At 28.5% G+C, this 12,565-nt stretch overlaps 1 protein-coding gene across 1 annotated transcript; it reads left to right on the forward strand.

The window, feature by feature from the left end:
- The first annotated feature begins 1,056 nt into the window (after positions 1 to 1,056).
- On the forward strand, positions 1,057 to 12,262 carry LOC112805705 (zinc transporter 5-like). Its single transcript, XM_072197247.1, has 2 exons — positions 1,057 to 1,713; positions 11,792 to 12,262. Exons 1-2 carry the CDS (start codon positions 1,129 to 1,131, stop codon positions 12,095 to 12,097), a joined length of 891 nt encoding a protein of 296 aa, XP_072053348.1. The 5' UTR covers positions 1,057 to 1,128; the 3' UTR covers positions 12,098 to 12,262.
- Positions 12,263 to 12,565: the final 303 nt, after the last annotated feature.

Below are 12,565 nucleotides of genomic sequence, written 5' to 3' on the forward strand. Positions count from 1 at the left end.
ATGTGATATCACATATGCTGAAGATTATATTATAGAATATATTTAATATTTTGTATATGTAAGTAATTTTTATGTTTATAGTAGTAGTTAATAATTAATAATTAACTTAGTAATTATTAATTATTAAAATTTGTAATAATTTATTAGTTATTATTGTTTATAATTTTTACTAAACTGAGAATTAATTTATTTTATTAGCAATAGTAGCCATATGCATATCAACTATATTTATATCTACCATATTAACAATCATATGCAAACAATCACACTATCCAAGTTTACTATCACATAAATATGCATAGCTTTTCACACAACCTTTTGTGTAGTTACTATATTTAGAATCATATTCACATTATCCACACCTATTAAATTTATAATCATACCCACATCATGTACAGAAATTTGCATAACTTTTCATATAGTCATGTAGTGAGTCATACACTGTGTAAGGTATACGCCTTTTATATAGACATGTAGTTAGCCATACACTATGTGCGAAGTATAAATGTCGACACTGATATCTTTTAAAAATAATATAATACCTTTTATACTGATATCAATATCATTTTAAATAATTTTTATTATAAATCATACTTTAACATATACTTCTATTTCATGTTTTAACATAGTAACATAATTTTCTCTTCCATATGTAGACTTTCTGTATTTAAGTATTTTAAAAATTATATTTTAATTGATTGTAGCATATGGTGTCGACATAATGTCACACTTTTGATGTTTATAAAAGTCTAACTAAAGACCGAAAAATTGTAACATAGTTCATAAATGTTTATAATTAATTAGCAAGTATATTTGAGTTAAAAAAATCAAGTATTTTAACATTAAAAATATTATTAATAAAATGTAGATGTACTTCAATACACTACTTATCTCATAAATAAAAGTTGATATGTTAAAAGAGTTGATCTTTAATTAGATGAATACACTTAAAAAATATAATATTATATTGGTCAAATTATAATAATCTTTAAGATCTATAAGTTATTATGTCAACAAATATTTTTCAATTATAAAATTATTTTGGAATGATGATGTTGGTCTCCTATAAATATAATTTTATTTTTGTTCAGTTTCTTACATACACACTGATTTCAATACACTTTCACTATGAATGAGATGAATCAAAATACCCAAGTACTCTTGATCTATGGCATTCTTATTTTGCTTGTTGTCCCAAGTGTAGTTGTTTCTGAGTGCACCTGTGATGAATCAAAAGAAGTCCAAGACAAAGGCAAGTCGCTGAAGTTAAAGATAGCAGCTATTATATCCATTCTAATTGCCAGTACAATTGGTGTTTGTATTCCATTTCTCGGCAAACTCATACCTGCTATAAGTCCAGAAAAAGACATCTTCCTCTTAATTAAGGCCTTTGCGGCAGGTGTCATATTGGCCACCGGATTTATTCATGTGTTGCCGGATGCGTTCGAGAATCTAACCTCACCTTGTTTGCACGATCATCCTTGGGGAGATTTTCCTTTCACTGGATTTGTGGCCATGTGCACTAGTATGGGAACCCTTATGGTTGATGCTTATGCCACTGCTTATTTTCAAAAATCGCATTTCCAAGAGGCACAAGTAGAGACTTCCACAGATACAGAAAAAGATCTTCACCTCCACGAAACACATGGTCATGCACATGGCTTTGTTCCCAGTAAGTCTTCAGAGCTACTTCGTCATCGCGTCATATCACAGGTAACTGTATATGTGCAGTTTTTTAAGAACAACTCAGGTAAACTATATATGTGCAGTTTTATATTCTTTGATTTTATTGACTAGCAATAGAATTGCCAAATTACGGTTAATGTGCTTCCAAAAAAGTAAACGAGCAAATAAAAGAGTAATACTTTAAATTAATTCTTAAAAAACTTTTAGTCTGAATATTTTAGTTTTTAAAAAATTTTAATCATTAAATTAGATTTTAAATTTTTATTTTGTTAAACAAATTCAACTCCATCGTTTTTTATATAAAAGATTTGATTTGAGAAGTTTATAAATTTTTAGAGACGGTTATATCTTTTATTAAACTATGATATAGAGATTAATTTATCTAATTTTTAATCAAAATTTATCTAATAAAAAAAATTAGAAACTGATTTAGTGACTAAAATTTATTGAAAATAAATTACCCGACTAAAATTTTTTTGAAAATTAATTTGGAATATTACCCTAAATAAAATAATAGGCTATGGACATTTATTTTTTTTTGTAAAAACTTATATGTAACCCATTTGAAAACATAGAAAGATGGTTAGTCAGATTAGTATACTATTATTTGAAATCACACCCATTCAGGAAAAAGAAGATAATAAAATGGAGACATAAATTTATCTCGTTATAAAGAATGTTTAGAGACTTGCTGTGTTTGTTATAATGATTCAAATCAGTAAATAATTGAAAGTTATTATATTTAATTTAATATTTATAATTATATATAAAATTTAAAATTATATATTTATTATATTTAATATTATGTGTTTATTTTAGACATAATTAATAATTATAAAATAAATCTAAATTAATTTAGAGAGATTTTATTATCTTTTAAATATTTATGTATTTAAAATTGTTTTTTTGATTTCAAATTTTAATATAAAGAACATTAGTTTAATTTTTATATACTTTAATGTACATACTTTTACATAAAAATCTAATTAAATTTATATATTTTAAATGACCGGCTTTTTAAGTAATAAATTAAAAAATTAATTACTTCTATTAATATGGTAATACATCATCAGTTATTTTTTAAATAATAAATAATTATTTTTTATTATAAAAATTTAAAATGCTGACAAAATTGACTATCAATAATTTAAACAAAATTATAACCTTTAATATTTATTTTTGTTTAATATTTTTAATTAACCATTAGTTAATTTGGTGAAAGACCCTATTAGTTTTGATTCTATATAATAGTAAACTCTCATAAATATCAAATAATAATAATAATGCCATTCAATTTTTTTTCTCTTAAAATACTTTTATTATTCTTTTCATCTCATAGATATTATACAGATTTTTTAATTTTTTTTTGGTTAAACTAAGGACCTTTGGTATTTTTTTGAACATTGATCATAACTTAAAAAAAGAGCTGTAATTCAAGTGTTTAGCAATTAACATATGCCAAATTAAATTAAGCCCTTGAATTAGAATGAGTTAAAATTTTTGACATACTTTTAGTTAGTTGACGAGAAATTTAGGTGTGCATACAAGTGGATATTTTTTTAAATAAATAAATTAATTTTATATTTATTTTTTTTAATTATTTATATTTTTACTCAATAACTTCGAATTTTAATAGACAATAAATGAATTCAAGTTTTGAATTTTAAGATCTTTGTAATTTAAATTATATCTTATTCAATTTTAAATTTTTTTATTTTGTAATTTAAATCTTTCAAATGGTTATATTTCTTCAATCCAAATTATAATAGTTTAAATTAGATTAGATTAAAAAATAAATTTAAATCCATACAATATAAATTGTAATCGTTTTAATCAATTGGATTATATTAGAAAACAAAATCAAATAGATATAATTCAAATCGTAATAATTATATCAATTTTATATTATCTTGTAAATCGATTCAAACGGTATTATAAATATTTTTTTTAATAATTTAATATTTTTGCCACTGTTATAAGAATAACATTTATGTTAGATGTATATTAAAATTAGTCATAAAAATTAGCTACTAACATAATATTATACATTAGAATACAAAATACACATTATAAAATAGTTAAACAATACATGTATTTAAATATAAATACATAATAGCTAATTTTTGTGGTTAAATTTAGTGTACATGTAGTATTTTTATTATAATAAAATGCATATCAATCGTTTAAGAAATACATATAAATATAAATTTTAATTTCTTTATTTTTAAAAATTGCTTAATGACACATTTATAAAGCTATTTTCTTTATATTCCACATTTATATAATACTATAAAGTTCATGTTTCACATACAGAAAAATATATGCTCATATGACAAAAAATGTAAATTTGATCGTTGCTCTATTTTTATTTATTTCTATTTCTAATTATTAAATTTTATACGGTGGTCCTTTGTTCTTCAAAAATAACACAACTAATATAAGAGAGTGCATTGTCAATATTTACTCAGCTATCTAATTATTTGATTGAGTTTTTAATTTTTTTTATTAAGGTGATCAATTATCAAACGTTTGAATTCACAAATAAAAAAAAAGTGAAATAGAGAAAGAATGAATAATAAAAGAAGTTGTAATAATTGAAATAAAAATAAAAAAATTTAACTTTCTAAAATTTTGAAATTAAAGAATACAATCAAAGTGATAAAGAAGAAAAAAATGAAAGTAAAATGAGAAGTGAGACCTAAGTCAATAAGAATTTTAACGGATTGAAATGAATTTGGATTGAAAAAAAAACTTGAATATTAGGGTATTTATAGAGTTGTAGATTAAATTTAATTTTTTTTTGTGAAAATGATATTAGATGATTAAGAGTGATTATTTTTTTATAGAGTGAAAAGTTATTTTCACGTTTAAGATCCTTATCACCTTAGTAATAGTAATTGAAATAGTGGAGGTAAAATTGTGAGGGGGTATTTAATGTACTTCTCAAATTGAATTGCTCACTTTTTAAATCGATTACATATAGGTTGTGGTGATCCATATCTAAATCGATTCGACCCGTATAAATGAGACCACACAATTAAAATTTGTTATTGGACCGAATAAAAAATAACTCGATTTGAGAGTTACTTAAACTAATTAATTTCTAAAAATGATAAATTAGTTCTTAATATTTTATAAGTATTTAATAAAATAAAAAGATAAATCATATTATAATACTTTTTAAAATGTGACAAATTTTGTACTTTTTCTAAAAAAAAAATATGATAAAATAATCAAAGTACCTAAAATTTGAAAAGACAAAAGATTAGTTTATCTTATATTATTTGAAACTAATTTATCAAATTTTATTATAAAATATCATGAACTATTATGTTAATATTTATTAACTACTAATTTGTTTGGAGCAATTATTATACAAACTAATTTGGAGTATTAATATTGTATGCTCATCTACTAGTTAAGATAAAATAAATTCAGTTAATATTTTTGTCAATTATTTTTTTAAGTTGTTCAAACAAATTTAAACAATTCCTTAATTTTTTTTAAATATATTTAATTTATATGTGGAGTTACTTTGTTCTAAAAATACAAAGTATTTGATTTATATTATTTTCTCATTGCAATAAAATAATACTTGATTTTGTAAAGAAAAAAAATACAATAAACAATATTTTAATAAAAAATCTCAATTTTTAAATACAATACCAACAATAATTTTAACATAAAAAGATAACGTAAAATATAAAAAGTGTATCTAATATGAGACACGGTTTTACATTTCTTTCTACAGACTCATCCTCAACATGAAAGTGAGTTTTTATTGTTCCTTTTTTTTTCATCTAGAAATCCAATTATATAAAAAATTTTACAATTTCATCTAATTATACAAATAAAATATTCCGTAAAGAGATGTCAAATGTTGGATTATTAAAGACATCAAAATAAAATATTGGACTATTATTTCAAACTTTGGGTTAGATTTTTACAGTATATAATTTTATTTTATTATCTAAAAATAATGACTATAAAAATTCATTCATCACAAAAAAAATGTTTTTAACTTTTATAAGAAATTATTTTAATTTAAAAGATATTTAGTTTGTGCATCGCATAGGTAAAAATATTAGAAAAAAATTAAATCCAAAGAATTAGTTTTTTCTTTTAGATTATTCGGTACAAATTCGACCTAAAATGGAAGAAATAACAACCTATGACGGTTATGTATCTCCTTCCACATTGCTGTCAAGAATAACAAAACTTTTAAAAAATAGTTCCGGACAGAAGAAGTAGTAACTTAGTCTAACAAACAATGAAATCATACATCCAAAACGAAATACAATATAACAACAATCAGTAATTTTTTTTTACTCTAAATAATATCACTGTATTGTAATTTGTACCCATTGCTAACTCACACCCTTCAGGCTACATCCACACAAGCCAATTGTCACCTTTGAATAACCACATTCCACCCACTATTAAAATCGATAAGCATATTATCCCTTTTATATCACCAAAGCTAGCTTGTTATTCTTGATAATGTCCACCTATCCAGTACTTTAATTTAGTGTACTATAGTCATCCTTCAAGCGATTCACTCGATCTAATTTTCTTCATTTTCTATTACCATCCCTTCCCATTGATTTTTATGCTTAAATCTTTGCTCTCCTTCATGTACTAATTTCACATTCTTTAGGATTTGACCTTCATTGCCTGTTCTATTTTTTAAAAATTTCTGGTCCCATCCTATTTTTTTTTTTTTTTCAATAACCAATCTACTATATCTTTGTTCTTGATCACCATGGTTATATTCTCTTCTTTTATGTGCATTTCTTTCAACAAATACTGTAATCTCACTTGAACTCCTTTTAATGTAGCATTAACTAATGAAGTTTTATTTGTTATTTTTCTCATTAAACAATGCAATCTGCCCTCTTTATCAGTCAAGTATCCGCCTGTTATATAAAGATTTAAATCCGATCTATATACAACACAAGACCACCATGTCCGTTTTCTTTGATAACTATGTTGTACTTTATTTACCTCTTTGTTATGTGCATTTTTTTCTCTTTCTTTTCTTTTTTTTTTTTTTACTGAGTTACTAAAGTCTTAATTATTTTCCATCCATTATCAACACTCACCATAAACGAAAATGACAAATCAAAATAATAATAAGAAAAAATCAGCATATTCACCTCAAAATTTTCAATAATTCTATATTGCACCACAACACATCAACAACTCAGAATTAGAAAGATCAACAAACAGAATCATCAAATTAAAAAAATTAGCATAAATTTATAAACAACTTAAAATCAGAATTATAGCATAAAGTCATAAACAACTCAAAACTAGAAAAATTTCAATATAAAAAATGTAGTGAAGCAATGCATCATAGCACCATCAACTGAAAATAAAAAAAAAATCGGCAACAAGCAAGTGAAGCAACTCATAAATCAGAATAAATAAAATTAATAAATAATCAATAACTCGTTCCACATACAACAAAGGAAAAAAATAAAATACTAAAGTGAAAAAGGGAGGAAATCAGTAAAAAATTGAAAATAAAGAAAACCATAAAGAAAATGTTGAGGGACGGCGAAGATTGAAGAACTCACGATGATGGTGAAGAGTCCACAGCGGTATGGGTACCTTCACACTTCACACAGAGAGTGGTGCTCTCACACACACACGCACGCATGCACAGAGAGAGAGAGAGAGAGGGAGGGAGGGAGGGAGGGAGGGAGGGAGGGAGAGAGAGAGAGAGAGAGAGAGAGAGAGAGAGGCATTTTTTACTACGAGAAAGAGGCAGCCGACGACGACGAGGACAGAGGTGGGTTTCACGACGAGCACAGAGACGATGATGAGGAGAAGAGTGGCAGCAGCTTAGAGTGAGAGTGAGAGAGATTGGGGCATTTTGCCATTTTGGTGAGACTGAGAGTGAAAGAGAAGAGGAAGTAGAGGAATGATAATGAAGCAATATAAGATCAAAGAACATGGAATAAGAAGAAGAATGGTTACTCGTAGCTTGTTTTGCAGTAACCATGAGAGACATTGCAACAATGGAAGAAGTCATGCACATCAACCTTAGACATACCTCCATCGCCAACTTCCTCCGCCGCTGCCATGCGCCGACAAGGGTTCCGCTCATTCTTCCGTTGCTCTCTAAAGTTGCCACCTTTGAAATTAGGGGTTTTTCCATTTTGGTGAGACTGAGAGTGAGAGAGATGGGAGAGGGGATTGGTGCATTTGGGGGGTCTTTTGCGCGTTTTGTTTGTTTTTTTTTTTCAAACTAAAACGATGTTGTTTTGATGCCAAATGAAGAATGGACTTTCAAAAAACAGACCAGTTCAGCCGGTTCACTGGTTAATCACTGGTTCGATCAATTTTTTGTAGGCCAATTTTAAGTATTAACCAGACCGGCCAACTAATCAGTTCCCGATTAACCCGGTTGAACTGACTGGTCCGGTCTAGTTTTTAGAATCTTGTCTGATATTTCATACCCACGTTGAGCTGGACCACAACCCACGTTCATCAATGGCACAATCTTTTTTATTTGTGTTTCTAAACAATCTTGAAAACTTTTCTTCTAATTTCTTGTCTGCTATCTAGTGATCCTTCAAAAATTTTATAGTGTTTTCATCTTCCACACATATTTTCCATCCTCTAAAGCTATTTCACACTATACCTCATTCGCATTGGCTATGCTGATAATATCCTTCTAAGGTCCATAAGACCTTTTGCAAATGTGTTCCACTGCTGGAGTATGATCATTCAATATCATAACATGAAGTAACTATCTTTTTCCATAAAGTGTCACTCTCAGTTGAGAATCTCCACCACTATTTAAATAGCATGAATGCATTCTTCATAGCCAAATCTCCATGCCCAACTCGTCATGCTCCTTTGGTATTTGTATCGTACTCCTTTTTATTGTTGGCATTCCCCTCTTTCCCCCATTTTCTCCCCAAAAGATTTTTTTGTATAGAAATAATTTTTCTTTCCACTTCTTTTGGCATTTTAAACAATCCCAAGTAATATGTTGGCAAGCTATTAATCATTGACTTAATAATAACTATCCTCCCGGCTTTTGACAAAAAACTTGACTTCCATTTGCTCAATTTCTTTTCAATTTTTTCCAAGACTAGCTTCCATGTATCAATTCTCCTTGGGTTTGTGTTAAGGAGGATACCAAGATACTTAATTGGTAGGTTTCTCACCTCGCAACCCATAGCTCGCTTCGATCTCCATATCACTCTTTCATGACAATTGACTAGAATGATTATAGACTTATGGACAGCCCTGCTATAATCCCAAAACATCTTAAAACTCTTTTGTAATTTCTTAGAACTTTCAGCTTTGGAGGACAAAATAGCACTGTATCATCCGCAAATTATAAATGTGTTAATGACACTCTATTCAAACGACTTACAATCCTTCTAGCAACCGCATCCGCACTTCGACGACCAACGAGAATAAAAATGGAGAAATTAGATCTCCTTGTCTAAGTTCTCTTCCCATTTAGAATGTCTTTGTGGGCACTCCATCAACTAACACCGACATTGAGGCAGTCTCCAACATTGCCCTTATCCACGCTCTCCATGTCTGACCAAACTCCATCCTCTTTAACACATGTTGAACAAAGCTCCATTTCACTAAATCATAAGCTTTTTGAAAATCCAGTTTTACAACTACTCCTTTGCCCTTTGTCTTCTTTAACCACGCCACTGTTTCACATGCGATTAGCGCACCATCTAAGATTTGGCATTCCTAAATGAAAGCTGATTGCACTTCTCCTATCAATTTACCCATTAGTGGCCTTAGTCTTGCCACCATCACCTTAAATATCACCTTGTATATGCTTCCTACCATACTAATTGGCTGAAGATCTTTCATCTCTTTACTTCCGCCTGGCTTAGTAGCCAATCCTACCCAAGTTGTGTTGATATCCATAGCCATATTTCCTTCAGGAAAAAACTCCTTCATTATATTTGTGAACTCGACTCTAATAGTATTCCAAGTCTTCTTTATGAAGCCCACGTTATAGCCATCAGGGCCTGGCACACTTGTTGATTTACACGACCATACTACAACTCTTACTTCTTCATTACTACGAATGGTTTCAACATGGACTGCTTCGTTTTTCGATATCTTAGGAACCAAAACTTTTTCAAAGAGCACTTTTGGCATAGGTTTTTGAGTGTATAAGTTCTTGAAATAACTCCTAACTTGCATTTTTATTCTTCTAGGATCTTTCACATTTCTTCCCTCTTCTGGTATCTTTTGAATTTGGCTCTTACATTGCCTCAACTATGCCTTTACATGAAAATATTTTGTATTCTTGTTCACATCTTTGATAAACCTATCTCTAGATTGCTGCCTCCAAAAATCAACCATCCTCTTGTACCATACTTCCACTTGATTTTTAAGAGCTTGCCTTCTAATGAGTTTTACTTCTTGATTCACCCCAAACTCTAAATTTTGCTCTGTTTTTACAATTTCATCTTCAAAGCATTTGATCTTTCGTTCAATATTGCTAAATTTGTTCTTATTCCATTCCTTCAGCGTTGACTTCATATTCTTCAATTTTTTTTTGTCACTGATGCACTTTACCTTCTTCCGCTCATCATCAAACATCCTTTTGAATTGAGGATGTAAGAACCAAATATCAAGGGACAGAAAGGGTTTAGGTCCCAATCTTTAGTTCTCGCTTCCCTGATAAGTGGAACATCATTAGATTTTGAGCACTTCACCGCTCTAACTTGCAGCCCAGGATATTTTTGGATCCAAATAGGATCGACACAGAATCTGTCCAGCAAACTCGCACATCTTCCACTTCTCCAAGTAAATTTTCATCCGCATAGTGGTAACTCCATTACCCCATTTGCTGCAACCAATTTTTTAAATCATCAATGTTACAACTACATACTATTTCGCTGCTTCTTTCCTTTGCTTTCATTACCACATTAAAATCTCTAAAAACAATTTCAAGAATATCAAAACTGTTTTTCACATTTGCGACTTCTTCTCGTACAGTTTTCCTATCTCCCACCGAATTAGGGGCATATATAACCCCAATCAGCCCTTTCATTCACATCTTTAATAGTGCCAATAATACGTATCCACCTTACACCTTTGATAACTCTATTTATTTGTAAAAATTTCATTTTCCAAATGCACAATAACCCACCACTACTATTAACAGCTTCAAACCACTCCCATTGAAACTTAATATTCTCCCAAATTTCCCTTACTTCATACTTTAAGACTAGTCATTTTTGTTTCAACCAAACCCAGAAATCTAATAGTATTCTTGCATACCATTTCTCTAACCATGCCTATTCCCCCTCCCACAACTTTTCAGACCCATAACAACCTAACTTGATGCCCTTCACCTTCTTTCTTCCACGCTCTCTCTCTTTTGTTACTTTTGCATCTCTTTTCTTTAGTTTCTAAGCTTCAACTTTCACATCTTTGATATACTTGTTTATCTTTGATGCTTCCAACGTTGTTAGTCTCAGCTTGCTCCCCAACGTCCACATCTTATCCACCTCTAGTTAAAAATTGTCGAACTTCTCTTCGCTAGATGATATATGATCTTCTTCCTCCAATTCAATCAACACTTCTTTTGATTTTTTATTTTTTGGTTCTACCTTATTTTTCTTCTTGCTCTTTTTTTCCTTTGTTAATTTTTTCACACCCTTTTTCTTTATCTTTTCTTTTTAAATTTTTTCTCTACGCTACTTTCTTATAATTGACTATCTTTTTAAATTCAGAGAATTATTAGTTATACTATTAGAAAATTATATCGAAACTCATTCTATTTATATTTTTGTTATTTAATGAAATAATTGAAAAAAATGGTAGACATTATTGCACACATCGATTACCAACAAAAAGAAAAAAAGATAGAGATTAGCAAAAATAAAGAAAATCATATTTCAAATTTTTGTGCACCTAAAATATTAAAAGTTAAATAATAATTACAAATTCCTATTAACAAAAGAGGGGCATAGATTATTAAAAAATAAAATTATAAAATTTTATCCACCTAAAATGAAAAGTAAAAAGAAATAAATACTTCTTTGAAAACAAAATCACATATTATTGTCTGATATTTGTACATTGACAAAATTTATTTCAGGCAAAATTTAGAAGGCTATCTGTTATAATTATGGGATTGTTCTTCTCTCTAACTACACCAATAGGAATTGCAATTGGCATAGGAATCTCTAATGTTTATGATGATAATAGTTCAACAGCTCTTATTGTGGAAGGAGTCTTTAATGCAGCTTCAGCTGGAATCTTAATCTATATGGCACTTGTAGATCTTCTTGCTGCTGATTTTCTGAATCCAAGAATGCAAAAAAGTGGTAAACTTCAAATAGGAGCAAATATTTCTCTTCTTTTAGGAGCTGGTTTAATGACTCTTATTGCCAAATGGGCATAAGAACAAATAACTTGTGCTTTCTTCTCCATACAAAATTTATCTTTTCTTTTGGTTTTAGTTTTTTTCTTTTGTCTTTCTTTCTTTCACTATGCTACTATGCTCTTCTGGATTCTTATATCATGAGTGACTTATAAGAACTTAACATTGAAAATCTTTTTCTTTTCACTATTTCTTTATTCCTTTAGAAAAATATGAAGTATACTTCTTTTTTGTTGGTGCAGTGTGCTTAATGTAGGAGAGAGAAGAATTTTTTTAATGGTTTGGTTTGCTCAACACACATATTCTTAGGTGCTCTATTGATTGAGATACTTTTTTTAGGTCTCATACCTTTTAAGTTTTCATTTATGACTTTAAAAGAAATTCTCTAGTATTTTAGAAATATTTGAACAAAGTGTTAAATAAAAATTATAAAACTTATATTATATTTGTTATTGTTAATCATCTCAATCAGAGATATATAAAACCAAT

The sequence above is a fragment of the Arachis hypogaea genome, chromosome 6, assembly GCF_003086295.3.
Source record: "Arachis hypogaea cultivar Tifrunner chromosome 6, arahy.Tifrunner.gnm2.J5K5, whole genome shotgun sequence".
Taxonomy (NCBI): domain Eukaryota; kingdom Viridiplantae; phylum Streptophyta; class Magnoliopsida; order Fabales; family Fabaceae; genus Arachis; species Arachis hypogaea.

What these genes read in the sequence shown, in the direction of transcription:
- LOC112805705 (XM_072197247.1), top strand. Translation starts at nt 1,129, where the DNA reads ATGAATGAGATGAATCAAAATACCCAAGTACTCTTGATCTATGGCATT. An exon ending in GTCATCGCGTCATATCACAG is followed by an intron (nt 1,714 to 11,791) that starts GTAACTGTATAT and finishes AATTTATTTCAG; the next exon opens with GCAAAATTTAGAAGGCTATC.